Consider the following 17,106-nt stretch of genomic DNA (forward strand, 5'->3'; position numbering starts at 1 on the left):
ACTGTGTTCATTCCCTCTCATGTTTGATCTTGTCAGCTAGGAGCTCAGTATTTCACCTCAGTAATTCTTAGGTCACATTGACCCCGTTTCCATTCATCACAGTAACTAAATATTTTTGATTACAAAATGGGTCCATCAAGACTCAGATACTGCACAAGTAATGTATAATTTTTTTCTGTTCAAGCTTGAAATGATAAGCTATCTGAAAGTCAAACCCTGTTTCTGATTGGGTACAATCAAGTATTTTTCTTCTTATTTGTTTTTTGTTTCAGTTGATTTACCAGGGGACTGACTCCGCCAAAAAAAAAAGTGATGTGACTATATAAAAAGCTGTTTCAGTACCATAAAAACCATAAAATTTTTATCCTGAAAAACATAAAAAACAGGTAAACTGCTTGGGAGAACAACCAAAACTCTTATAGAACGTAGTCAACTTTATTAAATAGGTGAATTGAGAAATCCAGATGGACTCCAGATATGTGTGGAAATAAAGCCCTGAAACCTTCACTAAAAGTAAAAATTACAGCACAGGCAGGCATCTTCAGCTAACAGTACAGAGCTTGCTCTGACACTGAGACTGATGCTACACTGAGACTAAAGCTACACAGAATCCTCGCATCATCTAGTCCAACTACCTGAATAACACAAACCACAGAGATTAACTAAGGTTTCCAGTCAGGAAGTGTACAGTTCCAGGTTCAATCAGTTAACATTCTACAGGAAGGCAGCTATTCCTAAATTGACTATTTCAGGTTACAGCATCCTTTACAGTTTCCAAAGTAAATTGTGCTCAATATCCAATTACAAGAAGACTTAATCCCACTTAGATTAAATGAAGCTTTCACAACATGTAACAATACCTATATTCCATAAGACAATTAAGACCAATACTTGTAAGATTAAATTTATTTATTTTTTTTTAACAGGTAAGGAAAATCCTCCCATAATCATGACAGAGCAGATTTTTTTGTCTGGGAATCATCTAAAAGTAACAGACCAATGGACTAAGTGAGGTTGCTAAAACCTGGCGAAATCCAGGCATGTTATTAGCTTTCTTGATTCCATCTGGAACTGCCCCAAAGGCCAAGATTCATTCAATTAGGAGCATCTACCAAGAAATGCTCCATTGTATAAACTTGTGATAGGCTCCAAATCTGTAGCCATCGGAGTCTTTGTAAGACAATTCCAATATGATTGAAAAAGGGGACATTCATCATTCTGGCATTGTGTTGTAGAGGTCGACCCACCTCAAACCTAACAGGCACAAGAATTCATCCAAACAGTGCAATGCAATGCTCTTCTTTAAGATCAGCCTCATGTTCTTTTTTGAATCGTATTCTTTGCACTTTTTTACTTGACTTTAGAATAACCAAACTTGACAAGAATCTTTATCCATTTTGATGAAGAAATAATATAATGTATATTTAAAAAACAAAACAAAACAAAAAACAACTTTGAAATACCCGAACAATACTAATATTTTGATTTTCAGAACAAAATGTAATTAGAACTTCAAAAACCACAAAGAAGCCACAAAATACTGAGTATAAAAAAAAAAAAAAAAAAAAAACAGAAACACATATAATTTAGACAATGGGATAATTTCAATATGGTGTAAGAAACAGACAAGTGATCACAAAAATAAAGGGAATTTTTTTTAATTCTCTTTTCCTGTAGAATGAAAATTAAAAACGAAAAAGCGCATGCTTCACCAGGATTCTCTTCTTCTTTTTAGCTAAAGCTAAAAAGCTTTAGCCCATTTCTTAGGCTCCATGTAGTTCAGCCTTTCTACCTAACTCTAATTAACATTCATGGCATAAATCAAACTTTACCTGAAATTTCCTCAAGTAACAATTAAAAGAGAACACATCTGAAAGTCGTTGCTTCACCACTGCTTCTTGACCTAAACTGGGGTAGTCACTTGTTGCTGGCCAATTACAGAAAGCTTCTCTCTTTCCTATTTTAGTATCTTTTGGTTGTTCTAATGTCATTATCACCTACCATTACTTTGTCATGTGTCCCAGACATGGCACTTCTGTGCTCTAAATCCCACAGCTCAGGTAAACATTACCAGAAAATTGTTATTCCTCCTGCTCTACTGCTTAGGCCTATTGCCAGGAGTTGAACTAATAGTTTTCAAGTATCTTCTTGCACTCCTAAGCACAAGTTAGCTGAGAACAGCATTTATTCTCATTACTTGTACTGCAGTACATACGTATGTCCTCATCCAGCACAGGATAAAGCATACTCTCTAAAAGAGTATTCTCTTAAATACTCTCTACACACTTCATTAAATCAAAGCCAGTCTCAATAAATTAAAGGAACAATAACAGATTACCCAAGTGAAAGGAAGCTCGAGGATAGAGCAAGGTGATAACAATCATAAGACAATCCTACATACCTCCTAAAAACTAGCTTCTAAACAGATGCTTACTATATAAAAACACAGATAACCTAAACTGAGATTTAAGACATGCACAGGATACGGAAGATCTTTCAGCGAGCTACCCCTGGGCATAATGAGTTACCATGAAAAAACCTGGACAAGTGTTCATTGGGGTAGCCTCAAAGTATGGGACAGTTACTCCTGTATTTCAGAAAGAATAGAATGGAAGCTAACAGACACCTAATCCTATGGCACAAGGAGAACAAGCAATATTCAGAGAGACCGGCCATTAAGTTGAGGACAAGTCATCCAGCTAAAGGCAAGGCAAAAGAAGACAACAGAACAATAGAAGGTGCACAGGGTTGCAGTAACATTCCCAAAATATCCCATTGATTTAACTTAAAAAAGGATCAAGGGAAAAGGTCTGAAATGACAGACACTACATCAGAAGAAAAAAAAAATCTCAGAAAAAAAATCCCAGGATATTGCAAATACTGATAAAAAAAAATATTAGTCTTTAGTGAAATGAAGAGAAGGCCTTTATTGCTTGGGTGGATTGTTGTTGTTGGTTGGTTGCTTGTTGTTGTGTTTTGTTTTGTTTTGTTTTTGCAGTTGAGTAGGGGGAGCAAACCAAGCTTTACATTCATTTGCAGCTCCAGCATCTCATAGCTTCTGACAAAATTAAGTAAGTGGGCAGATCCATCAACTTGACAGAGTAAGAGCTGAGCCAAATTCAATCTAATACTTCTCAACTATGCTACAGAAATTTACCTCCAAGAAAAAAATGTCTAATTCTGCCCTAGTGTATGCTAGTACAGTGAAGTGTAAAGAGCTGAAGTTAACTTACACCAAGATCACATGGTTTAGAACCTAGCCAAATTAGTAACACATAGCTTTGTTTGAGAATAAATGTTCTCAAATTATTTTGCTTATCCTGAAGCTTAGTAATACCTTCAAGTCCATATGTACTTTCAACCTAAGTGTAACCATATACGGGAGGAAATACTGTATTTAAGCCCGCTCTAATTATATCTAAGTTTTCAGAAATCCCTTTCATTTATTCCACTGTTGTCAACATCTGCAGATGGCCTTTCTATTGCCCTTACATTTTTAAGCTATTGGTAATTCATACTATCCTGCCTATACAGAAAGTCGTTACAAAGATGAACACAAGTATAATTCACCTGATATACTAACAAACTCAACTTGATAGCCATTATTCTACTGCCCTTAAAAAATTACCCCAAGAACTAACTGCCTTTTCTGTATGCAGTAGATTCTCCAATTATATGCAACATCTCAAAGGCAGCCACTATATTAAAAACAAGAACTTCAGAAATGTGTTTATTAAAATCTTTTCTACATAAAACCTCAATTCACACTTTACAAAAATTTTAGACTGCAGTCCCCATAAAAATGGCCTTCTGACAGTGAAATTACCTTCCTGGTTGTTTTGTGTGCCATCCCTCCTTTTCTTTTCCCCACGGGCCATGCTTTGTCACCTTTACCCTGTTGAGCAGTAAACAGGAGAAGAGCATTTTACACGGACTAACACTTAGAACAGACTAGCATCAGGAGCACAAATTCAAAGCAAAGCAAAACTTTGCTTTTCAATCCTAACTGTCATATGATTGACTACTTCATCCTCATCTTTAGGAGGATGACATTTCATTTGCTATGAATGGTTGGGGGTGTTCATCTCTAAAGGAAAGGTGTGGATAACTACATAGAAAAGTTAAGGACTGTCTATAGAACAGTATAAATGCATAAAGATTTTCACACCAAGGTCAATCAAGCACAGGAACAGTGGGCCCATAGAGTTTGTAAAGCCTCCATTCTTCAAAATTTTTGAGATGTGACTGGGCAAAATTCTGAGAAAGCCAGTTTGTATTCATTGGTGAACTTGCTTTGAGTATAAGGTTGGGCTGCAGATATCCTTAAGGTCCCTTCCAATTTGAATGTTAAGAAGTAATTATATAGTATTCTACTTGTGATAAAGATTGACTATTTCTGCAGCAAGAACCACTCACTTCTCAGGGATACACTCTAGGAAAAGTAACAGAAGTATAAGGAGATTATACCCAACACATACTGCAGCAACATCATGAAAAAGTTATTTCCCAAAACAAGTTTTACTAACTAAAAAAAGCTAGCAGTCTGCTAGCTTTGTTCTTTCACCAGAACCTTGTGCAGAATTTTGTTAATCTCTTCCTAGTATTTATTTCAACACCGTGAGGGAGCGTGAATATCCAGACATCCACAACTCTCTAAGAATGTCTCAATATCTACCACTAACCCAAAATCCGAAGAAATACCTAAACACACAAAAAAAAACAACACTACAATGATTTAAAAAAAAAAAAAAAAGCTTAAGAATATGGAATTATTGATTTCACATCTGCCATAAAAAGCCATTAAAATAACAAAATTTGAAAAGCTCCTAAAACTTTCAAAGCTGAGTATCCAGTATATAAAATATTTAATCACAAAATGTATTTCAGTCAACATTACATAAAATTGAGATCATGTTGATAATACATTAAGAATTACTTATGCGTATATATTAATAAAATCGACTCTAATTTTTGAGTGAATTTTAGAAGTGCTATCTACCCCCAATGGAACTAACTAAAAGAAAATGGAAAGTTGGAGAAGATCTTTTAAGCATTACAACAAAAATTCACAGATCACTGACAAAGTGAGACTGTACTTCCACATGAAACTTCCCTCAGCTTCTGTAAACAGGGCAAATCCCATTCACAGCATACTACTCTCACTGTATCCTGAAAAACTTAAATAGTCTCAATAGCATTATCAAGTACCAACAGTTAGGAGGAGGTAGGTGCACAGATGGTATGACAGGATATCAACCATGAGATTTTTCATTATATTCGGAAAAGATTAAGACACCTGTTCTTTGAGGTATATATTCAAAAATTCCAGTAAAAAATAATGATGTAATAAAAAAAACAACATACGGCAATCTCCACAGTACTAAATGCATGAGTTCAAATATCTAGGATATACAACATTTTAGAAGTTTCATTTTCAAGCTCTATTTTGGTTAAACTAACATTTAATTAACTGTTCCTTCCTCCTTTCAGATTATTTGAAGCAGAAGAAGGGATAGCATTAGAGGCATTTGTTTTGGTAGTGACAAAGTTGACTGAGAGTGAGTTTTAGAGGTTACATAAAGATTAACTTCTGATGGTATTAGTTAACTTTAATTAAGCTCTGAGAAAAGGTCATGGAACAAATTTTTATGTATTAACGTACTGTTCAAATTTAGCAAAGGTCTTCTTGGTACCAGCTGTTATGGGCAGATTTAATTTCTACATGGTTATTACAAGCTACTGGCCAGGAGGCTTGTGAATGAATTACTAACACACATATAAAGAATTCCCTCAAGAACAAACAGAACTGTGGGGCGAGGGGGAAGCCACAATACTATGAACAATATTTATCCAATATTCCAGGCTAGAAATGAAATAGAGTCCTGTGTGTATCCATCTCCTGACATCTGAGAAGTGGTTGACAGTGATACAAAGAAGTAAGTTCATTACACTAGGATAAACGTTCATGTACCTTTTAAAAACAATTTGTGTTACTTAACTCATAAGCATTAACTCCCAGCATCACCTAGTACTGCTGGGAGGTGTGGGGCAATCATGAGGAAGGAGGGGAAAAAAAAAAAAACAAACAAAAAAAAAACAGAAAAACATCCTCTAAAGCTTCCCTAACCCCATACCCAACTATGTCAGGTTGATACAGGTCCCACACGCGTCTTCCTGAATGCATATGTAAACCTTTCACAGCAAAGACAGTGAAAGTCATCTTTAACACTTCAGGGATTGAACAGAGACCCTAACAAGATATTGAGACAATAAATAAAAAGTAGTATTAAAGCACTCTCATTATTTCAGTTTAAAATGATGCAGCAGTACAAAAGAATTGAAAATGAGGGTAAGTATTCAGCATTCACATTTGGGTACGTAGTTTTTCTGGTTTTTAGACTGCCTCTTCTTAGTTTGTGTAGCAGATTGTCAAATTGTCACATATACTTGGAGTTTGTCATTCCAGTACTGTAGCACATAAAAAGCCTCTTGCAAATCACATTAACTCTCTTTTTTTTTTTAAAAATGACATTTTAACGTTTTGGTTTCCAGGAAGAAATTAGTAGAACACAAGAAGGGTAGTTATCTGCTGCCTTCAAGTTGATGCTCTTCTTCTACAGGAAACATTTAAAACCACATTTTAAAAACTTGGAAGCTCATCAGAAATGTGAATTGGCCAACTCTGTAAAATTTACCTCACCACATGTCTCCAGGCCAGACACTTCCTTGGGAGATGTTCTAGAATTCTCCAATTCACTGAAGTGTACCCCGACAGATGTAGAGGATGGGCACATAGAAAAGAAAAAAGAACATTTTCCTGACCCTTTTTTGCTTTGCAAGCTTGTACAGAAGTCACCAGAAAATGCCAAAAGCTTATTCCTTAGCTGCAAACTTATGGGGGTCTTACACATATACCAGAAGGTAGACAGTATAGCCCCACCCTATGCATGCTACAGATATACTGAACTCGCCTCTACCTCATTCACTTCCTATTTCCAACGCTACGTTAAATTGCAGTACTAACAGATGTGAGAAACTTTAAAAATAATTAGTAGTAATAATAACAATAATGAAAACCACCAAAAAAGCCACCAAGGATAATGATTTTGTAGGTTTCCTCACAGGCAGTTGTTGTCTGAACCTTGCCAAACGCCAACATCCCCACTGCTGCACCAGACTTGGTGCTTGCCAGACTTGGTGCATGCATCTTTTTCTGCCATCTACATCACCAGCTGCCTCCAGGGTGTTGAAGCACCCATGAGGATCCCCATTAGACATCCAACAGTCCAGCCAAAACGCATCCCAGAACTGAGGAAACAGCTGATCGCAACATTAAGCCCAATGCCATGAAACAATGTCAGATGAAACTGAACACGAACAGTGTGATTTCAGCTTCTTGCTTCAACAAGAGGAAAATGTTCCCATCTGTGCTATTTATATATTACTTCATGCAATAGCTATTCATATTCTCAGCTCTTCATTGCTGTCCTCCCCTCTCTTCCAAAAACCATGCAAGAATAAAGCTGTTAATAGAAGTATTGTTGTCATGTACTACTATGAACTTTTCTACCTAGTGTATGACCACCCTCCCTCCTCCACAGACTCAGTAGTTCTTTATAAGAAGTCTCTAACAATGATGTTTTACTGCCTTTCTTTCCTTCCCTAGCATTCTGCTGCAGAACTGTCAGAAACAAAATGAGGCACCTCAGGAAAAATTATCACGAGAAATTTTGAAGTTGAAGAAAGAAAAGAAGTACCTTTCCAGGAAGAAGGCTTTCAAGTTTTAAAGGCACAAGGAAAAATGTATCTTTTACAGAACATTCATAGACTTTTTGCAGAGTATGCATCTACAACAAATGCCTTCCAACAATTTTAAAAACTCCATTGTTCTTCTGTCTTTCCAATACTTGCAGTAACCTCAGGTGGGGCAAGCAGAAGAGAGGATAAAACACAACTTCTGCTAAGGAAGATGAGGCCACTCAGCATGTATAGTTGGTACATTTTAATATTATGAACTGAGAATTTGCTGAGGATTCTATTCTTACACAACAGATGCTGGAAGATGAAAACTAAGACAGAAAACCTCAAGGCATTGCATAGTTAATTATTCTCTCTCCAAATACTATCATAAAATAGCCAAGCAATCACAATGAACATGAGACTTTCAGGGGAAAGTAAGAGTCATAGTTTACTTTTTATTTCCCTTCAAAGTGATTATTGGAAAAGTTAAAGCCAAAACAAACATCCAGCTAATTCTATTTGCATCAGAGCATTAAGCACTACATTTTGCTGGCCCACAGCATTAGGATTCTATAGTATCCCAACCAATTAAGAATGCCACAAGCTTTTTACAGCAATGGACTTCAATCTCCACAAACAGGAAAAGGTAACAGCCTACAACTATTAATGCCAATAAATGATGCAAGGGGAAATGAGAAAGGTTTTCTTATTTTCTCATTTTCAGTCCTTGTGAGATGGTCAGACTTGAAAACTCTAGAGCATGGCTGTTCTTGTACTTGTTCCTTTTCAGCAGCTTGCCACAGGCTGCACAGCAGATCAGTGTTCTGATGGTATAAAGGATCATCCATGCGAAACAGGATCACATATTATGATACTTGAGGACTGGAGTAAAAACTTCTACACAATGTCTCATGGTAGCTGGTGACAGGTATTTTGTGATACTGGTAACAAACACCAAAATTTGAAAACCAAAGGTGTTTTGTTATCAGCTCAACCCAGCACTAGTCTGTAATGCCACTGAAGGCAGTGGCCCCCTCCTTGTTTAGATTTCTTTTTCTCATTCTTTTGCTTGAGCCAGTACGGAGTGCTCATACATCCATACGGCAAACCATATCAGACAACTGACTTGAATGAAAACTAACCTCCTTGCTTGCTTCTGAAGTTAATTCTCAGTGGCATCAGTTTCCTGATACATATGGCTGAATCCTTTCAATTGCTGCTTCAGTCACAAGGAAAGGAGGCAGAAATCACAGCTTGAGAGTAGGAAGAGAGACCAAATCTCTAGCAGCACTGATGATGTATGACAGATTAAACTGCTTGTGGAACAAAGGTGTAAGAGAAGGAATTAAATATAGGAACATTCAAGCAGACTATGATAGCTATTAAGGTTAATGAGACTTTCTTCATTAACTTCAGCATCGTTGTGCATGAACTTTGATAACATGGTAAAAAGCTACAAGCAAAATGTATTGCTTCACCAAAACATCTTTGCTTTGGTTTTAGAAATATTATTAAGGCATGATATGTACTTTTAATTAATCTCTCAATTCAAAGACTGCAGAAGGTACTTAAAAAGATGTCTGATACTGTTAGAGATACTAACATCTGTTTTATCTCTTTGAAAGCAGATGGTAGAGAACTCACTGGTTTACCATGTTCCCCCCCATTACTTCTGCCCTTGCACAAGACTGCTCTATGTGTAGAAAATGGCATTAAGACAGATAAAAGGAGATGCCACACAGCCTGTTCCACCAAAATGATGAAAAAACTGTGGTTATTAAAGTGATGTTGTAGAACTATTTTTATGGCACTAATAAAAAGCTTCTTCAGTGTATGCTTCCACCATTTTATGTACCAAAACAAAGAACAAAATGGATGATTGATTTCCCCTGATGAAAAAGCAAACCTATAAGAAACGTAGATTGTTAGTTTCAAAAATCCATAGCATCATAATATAAGTAAACTTCAGTATCTGAAAAATCTAACACATCTGAAGAATACTGCCCACCTGTTAGCTATGAAGTCTCTTTTTTGTGAGGGAAAATTTTCAGGTTTGTTGCATAAGTAAATACTTTCCAAATAATAATATGGAAGCAAATCATATCTGGATCAGCCCAGAAGAGCTAAATAATTTAAGTATAAATCAAAACACAGCTCAAAGGAAAATACCAAATTCCCATGTTGGTTTCTATAAGGGAAAAAAACACTGATGAGATGTTTGATTTTGAGAAAATATAGAACATTCACATTTAAAGCTTGCGCAAAATATATAGGAATCACAAACAAGTTATGATTACACAACACAACAGATTTAGGGTTGTCTGGCTGAGAGACAGGAAAGAAAGTATCACCACAACAGTGCTGAAATTACTAAAATTCAAAGAGAAGAGGGCTGCAAGGACTGGTTTCTCATAGAGAGTCTTCCCATTTTTTACATTCTCCTTACTGCAGATGCATGTGCCAGTAAAGAAGCAGTTCTGTAATTTCCAAATACTGCATATACAGTAAGTTCCGGGTAGTCAAGATAATGCTGAAAAACATCTATTATGCTGGGACAAGCCAAACAAATAGAAAATGTTGAAGATAATGCTCCTAGATCTGTATTTGAATGGCTAGGAAACCTAAGATATATAAATATGTTCCATGGATCAGCTCTACACCTTGCTTACCCTGACAGAACAGAACAACAGTTCAGTTGGAAGGAAAATTCAGAGACCATCTAGTCCAACTTGCCTCAGCACTTCAAGACTAACGAAGGTTAAAGCATTTTCTAAAGGGCATAGTCCAAGTGCCTCTTGAGCATTAAGAAGCAAGAGGCATCAACCACCTTGCTAGGAAATCTGTGTGATCACTGTCATGGTAAAGAGATTTTCGCTCAAATCCAGTTTGACACACAGACACACACCCCTCAGCACAGCTCTGTGCCATTCTCACACATCCTGCCGCCTGTGACCAGGGAGCAGAAACCAGCACCTCCCTCTGCATTTCCCCTCCTCAGGAAGTAGCAGAGAGCAATGAGGTCACCTCTCAGCCTCCTTTTCTCCAGGCTAGACAACCCAAGTGTCCTCAGCCTCTCCTCACAGGACATGCCTTCCTGCCCTTGTACCAGCTTTGTTGCCCTCCTCTGGATGCTTTCAAGGACCCTTTGTACGTTGTGGAGCGCCTAACTGCACAAAATATCCAAGGTGAGGCTGCAACAATGCTAAATACAGCAAGAGAATCCCCTCTTTTGACCAGCTGGCTATGCTATGTTTAATGCACACCAAAACACGGTTTATCCTCTTGGCTACGAGGACATGCTACTGGCTCATGTTGAGCCTGCTACTGACCAGCACCCCCAGATCACTCTCCACAGGACTGTTCTCCAGCCACTTGTTTCCCAGACTGTACCTGTGCCCAGCATTACTCCATCCCAAGTGCAGAATCTGGCATTTTGCTTTCTTGAACTTCATGCCATCACTGACTGTACAGCGTTCCAATCTATCTCAATCCCTTTGCAACCTTTCTCAACCCTTCAGGGAAATGACAGCACCTTCCAGTTCAGTATTATCAGCAAAACTGCTGAGGATGCATTCAACTCCTCCATCCAGATCATTTATGTTTAAAAGAACTGACTATTGAATGGAGCCCTGGGGAACATCACTAGTGACTTGCCACCACCCAGATGTAGAGTCACTCACTACAACCCTTTGAGCATTAACATCAAGCCAGTTCATCACCCAGCACACTATATACCTGTTCATCTCACAGTTGGACAATTTGTCCAGAAGGATACTGTGAGGCACAGAATCAAAGGCCCTACTGAAATCCAGAAAGACTACATCCACTGCCTTCCCTTCATCTGATAAAGTGATGTTATCATAGCCCTAAATCCTAAGACAGGACTTTACCTTCAAGAACCCATGTTGACTATGCCTCATAATAGCTGTATCTAAATGCCTTTTCAATAGCACCCACATACAATAGCTCCCCATGTTACTTCAACTTTCAGTGATTTATTCACAAATTCACACAGCCAAAAACACAGCTTCTATCTTCAGTGGTATTTTAATAGCCACATACAGAACTATGCTAAAAATAACTAACAGCATATGAAGTTTGAAGCAGCAAGGAAAGACAGCACCAAGAATTCAAGCTGTGTCTTCCACAATGTGTTAAGTGTTATGCTCTTTTCATTAGTGTGTATATATAATATATATACATATATATATAAAGTATTGTAGGAGGGGAAAGAAAAGCAAATATAAAAATAAACACAAACTGCAACAACAAACCCTATATGATATATACTTTAAATGTCAGAGATCAGTACTATGGTAGCACACGTCAAAACACAGCATACTTGAACATCGTCTGTTCCAGAGCACAACCAGCAGGCTTGCATAAGGGCTGTAGCTTTGTTTTCAGAGATGGCTATCATCAAGACTTTGGAATCTTGCCATGTCTAAAATCCATTTTTGAACTCTGCCATTTTATTAAGAATTTACAAAGAGTAGAATTTGCTTTGTGACTTTACTTCAATGTATTGTGTTAAACAGCATTATCCAAACAATTACTTAAAAGACAGTGGGCACCCGCCCAGAAATAAGCATTTTGATTTGGACTGTGAAAAGGATGAAATTTTACATTGAAAACTGCACTCAAATAAGATTCTTATCAGATGCTTTTGTGTACATTAATTAATCTTGGCTAATCTATCTTGATTCTTTCTGTGGGAATGGGGAGGGTCCTCACTTAAAAAGTAGCAGTTCTGCGCTTATTGAATTTTTCCACTGAATTTCATATAGAAAGAAATGTCATAGTAAAATAAACCCAGACAAGCCCCAGGTACCTAGAAAAGGTCTAAATCCACTGCAAACCAAAGAAGTAATCAGCATGATTTAGAGCAGGATACTAACAGGGCTGTTTTCAGGGAAGCAAAAAAATAAAAAAAAAAAAAATATGATCAGATCATTTATCTTTTCTCCCTGAGAGTTTTCAGAGTGAAAGAAGTTGAGTCTAAATTTCAGAGCATAAAACACATGTATCAAAAGAAAGAGTGGAAATTTCCAAGTCATCCCTTACACACCAGTACTGTACCAAAATTCCCTAATTCCTACCTAACCTGTGACAAAGCGTTCGTACGTTTTTCTCTGTTAGATCCCTCATGAAGTAGTGGAAGAGTTCGTGAGTGTAATCGCATGATTTGATTTCCCCTTTAAATAACATTAAGAACAACATGAACAGTTTTTTTTTCCTTTTAACACAAAGAACATGGATTTCTAATGGATTTCTAGTTACCCAAATTTCCTTCTCACCTAACAGCTTTATAGCCAAAAGGTTTTCCCTCTATCTCTCAATACTTAAGAAAAAAACAGAACTCAAGAAAAATATCTAAGATCTGAGGTTCTAGTTATACTTGTGTGTACCCTGCCTTTTTTTTTCATAGCTGAGAATAATGTTACATAGGAGTGATTACTCATCACCAAATAAAGATCATACTGAACCATAAACATTCGTGTAATTTTCCTGCATTGTGCTTCCTTGCATGCATATCCCAGAATGGACTTGGCTCACTGAAGAACTAATTCCCCTATGCCAGTTGTGTTTCAGTAACCAGTAGCAAGCAAACTCTAGCAAGATCTGAATCTGCACAATTTCATCTTGAAAGGAAGTAAAACTAATATTTACCTTTTTTGGGTACGCTTTTTCCAAAATCTTTCTGCTCTTAAATCTCCCTAGGGATCCTTAATTATTCTAATAAAAAGGCTCTAACCAGAGCCCTCTGAAATACCGAAGCTCTTCTCAGCTGCTGTCTCAAGACCCTGGCCACTTCTGATCTCCAATTACAAACACCTGGTCCAAGTTTCAGTTCAAAGTTCAAAAAGATACACTTGAGATCTGTTTAAATTAACACTGTAGGTTCTCACTGGCTTTCTTTCCTTCAAGAAGTAAAATGTCAGTATCAAATGTCACTATGTGCTTCACAGCACCTCCACTATGTGCGCTTCTGACTGACATGAGTTTCAGAGAGAAGCAGCACAACTTCACCGAACATGGCTACTGTTTTATCTTGCTTCTCTCATCTCCCTCAGCACTTTACCATATCCCAGGTTAAATCAGGGATCTAAGGCTTTCAGCTTCACCCGAGATCTGACCAATTATTTTCTTCTCGCTACCTTCTCCCTCCTTCAGAGCCTGCTGTAGAAGGCAGACCTACTCCTCAAGCTGATCCCTCAGCAGAGCTCCCTAAACCCCTGACAGAAAACGCACTCTTCAAATGCAAAAGGTTGGTCACTGGCTGTGGACATGTGATTCCAGATGAAAGATGGTTTGTTGGCATCTGGAGTAATTTTTTTGCTCCACACACCACAGGTTTTTTAATGCAAAAAGGTATATCCAAGGAGATTCTATGGCTGCAGACGCAGTCCCCTCCCCATCCCCCTTACATCTTAACAACTGCTTAACAACTGTGTTTTACAGAATTAATCAAGCGGATATTGTTTTGTTAAGCAGCAACGGAGTTCATCTGTGATCAACCTCCATCTTCTTCCTACTTTTCAGAAGGTGCAGATGATCTCTCACCTTATAATTGCATCTCATAAACACTTAAAAAACAAACAAACAAACAAAATAAAAACAATGGAAAGCACTAAAAAGGAAACAGATTTAGCTTGCCTTCTCTTTGCTAGCTGCTCTTCACGTACTGTGAAACTAGTGTACTTGCTGAGCCACATGAAAGCTTATCACAGTCTGAATTTGAGGGAAATGTAAATTCCTATAGAATTTAGGCAGAAAAACTGGAACCACTGTGTCTGTTAATCTCTGCTGTCCTACTTTTAGGGAGTTTTTCCATCTCTCTGACAGGTTTACCCTCTATCAGGTATCCTGACCTACTCCATGAGACTAACAGTACAAGGAACCAGACCAGACCCTTCTTCTAATGTATCACTAAACTGAAACATGAGGGGAACAAACCCAAATTCTAGATTAGGAAATAACTACAGATTTGCACCCTTGATGTTCAACAATAGTGTTTGCTTTTGTGGATTCTTTTCCTTATCTTTCTCATAGACTTGATGAGATCATGATTTTGCTTGCACACCATGAAAGCAATATGGATTCCAACGTAGAAAAACAGTGACCTTTTAGATTTTACCTACTTGACAACACTCAAGAAAGTGCTTCCACCAAAAGCTATTAACATGAACAGAAGTTATTTCTCCTTCACTAAAACACGTGCAAGCAGCTCTTTCTCTCTTCATTGTATTATTGATATAAAATTAAATATTTTTGACATTCATTCCCCATGAAGTATTCACACAAATTCATGAACATTGTGTTTCATATCTGCTGACAGATTTTCTCTGCTTATAGTATTTATTGAACAGTCAAAATATTTGCTAATAATCTCACTTGATTAAAAAAAGGTCAGAGTTCAGAACCAACCCTCTATGGTTTCAGTACAGTACAGTATAATTAATAGAACGTAAGTAATATGAATTTAACTATTAGAAGGGCTTCCTCCAGGGCTTTCCAATTTTCTACCTACCTTTTCACTGGTGTTATTTTAATGCTCCAATCTGCAGAAGTCCAAAGACTCCACACCATTTCCTGTGCATTTTGGTTTTTGTGTTTTTGTTTGTTTTGCAGTCAGCCTTTTTAGATTTTAATCCAAAGCATGTGGTTCCCTTCAGGCAACATGTTTTTAATAGTACATAAGAGTTAAACCCTATTTTTTTACTCTACAGAATTATCAACATTGGGGATTTCTGCATGCAAATTTCCACTTTCCAAATTCTAATTGATATGCCCTGTAGGGATCTTAAGAAATAATTATTTTCCCCGTGGAGAATTTTTAAATGATATAGCATAATCTGATTTCCTGTGAAACGCAGAAACCTTACTTTGCTGTTTCTTACTTTGGTAAAACAGCAACTGCTTTTACAGGGAATGATCTTTATCTGAGAAAGCAGCAAATTCTGCACAATGAACACACCACTAATAGTAATATAATCTTATCACATACCACATTTTCCATTTAGACAGATCTATAATCTTCAACTAATTCACCCATTTTTACCAAAGGCTAAAAAAAAGTTAAAGAAAAAAGAAATAAAAAAGCCACCACAGCAAAGATAAAAAATACACCAAAAATCACATTAAATTTCAATTTTACTATAGGAAATTAAATCCTAGCAATTTAAATAGCCATGAAAAACAAAAACAACAATCTTGTAGTCAAAATTCCATTTTAGGTGCTTCTTCTACCAGATGCAATACTGAAAAGAGTATGTTTTCAATAAAAACGCTACATCTGGATGCATAATAATGTAATATAAAGGTGCACTTGTACCTTGGAGAAACAAAGCAGCTGGAAGAAACTGTTCATTAATTCTTCTTACAAGCCAATAATCTTAGAAAAGCAGTAACACAATAAAGCAAATGCCCCTTTTTATACAGTTGCATGTATAAAAACATTGAACTGTAAAACTGTTAGAAAAATAGACAGAGAAACAATGATTCACTTCAGGGAGTGTAGTGAATCAAGGTCGAAGTGAAGCAAGGGTCAAGGAGTAATGGCTTTAAACTGAAAGAGGGGAGATTAAGATATTTGAAAGAAATTATTTACTCAGAGGGTGGTGAGGCACTGGTACAGGTTGCCCAGAGAAACTGTGGATGCCCCATCCCTGGAGGTGTTCACGTCTTAGTTTGACGGGGCTTTGGGCAGCCTGGGCTGGTGGGAGGGGGCCCTGTCCATGGTAGGGGTTGGAACTAGAGGAGCTTTAAGGTCTCTTCCATCCCAAACCACTCTGTGATTCTGTAAGACAGAACACTGATCTGTGATACTTTCAGAGTATCACATTTTCTTGATATAAATTTCTTTTTCCCAAGTCTTGCCATTTACTCAACAGGTATAAAAAGGACTCCTGAAGCTTGTAATTGAGCATACTGTTAATATTTGTTCTTCACCTTCTATTTCCACTATCCTTACCATTGAACCACACAAAAAGGGAAGAATACTTAGGCTACTGTGTAAACTGCAGTGTTCTTCAAAGAACGAAATCTTGAAATTACACAGCCTCGAGGCTGAAGCACTCACATCAGATACACAAAAATCAGTTATGTCTCTGCTCTGAACAAAATAATAATGTAACTGCTTAAGTTTTTCATGTCTAGAATTCTGAACATGAGAAATATAGAACGAATACGCCTTTTAGAAGGTAAGTACCAAAAATGTATCTGCAGCTGTGCATTCATTTGCTTAACACAAAAGCTTAAGCTTTTTGATTGGCAATTATCAGAAGAATTAACACTTTAACATTCACATACACACAAAAAATAAAGCAAAACGTAATTAACATTTCAAGTTCAAGTCAATATATG

At 37.1% G+C, this 17,106-nt stretch overlaps 1 protein-coding gene across 6 annotated transcripts in view; it reads right to left on the reverse strand.

Annotated features, from left to right (window-relative positions):
• Positions 1–17,106, reverse strand: part of CTNNA3 (catenin alpha 3) — a 468,549-nt gene that overhangs the window by 149,807 nt on the left and 301,636 nt on the right. For 4 of the 6 annotated variants that reach the window (XM_084526473.1, XM_084526472.1, XM_084526475.1 and 1 more), the window contains one exon: positions 3,827–3,895. The exons of the other annotated variants lie outside the window; for them this stretch is intronic. In XM_084526473.1, the coding sequence (XP_084382599.1) occupies positions 3,827–3,895 (69 nt within the window). The remainder of the gene's footprint in view (positions 1–3,826; positions 3,896–17,106) is intronic. 6 annotated transcript variants of the gene reach the window in all.

This window comes from Aythya ferina (assembly GCF_964211825.1).
Source record: "Aythya ferina genome assembly, chromosome: 7".
NCBI lineage: Eukaryota > Metazoa > Chordata > Aves > Anseriformes > Anatidae > Aythya > Aythya ferina.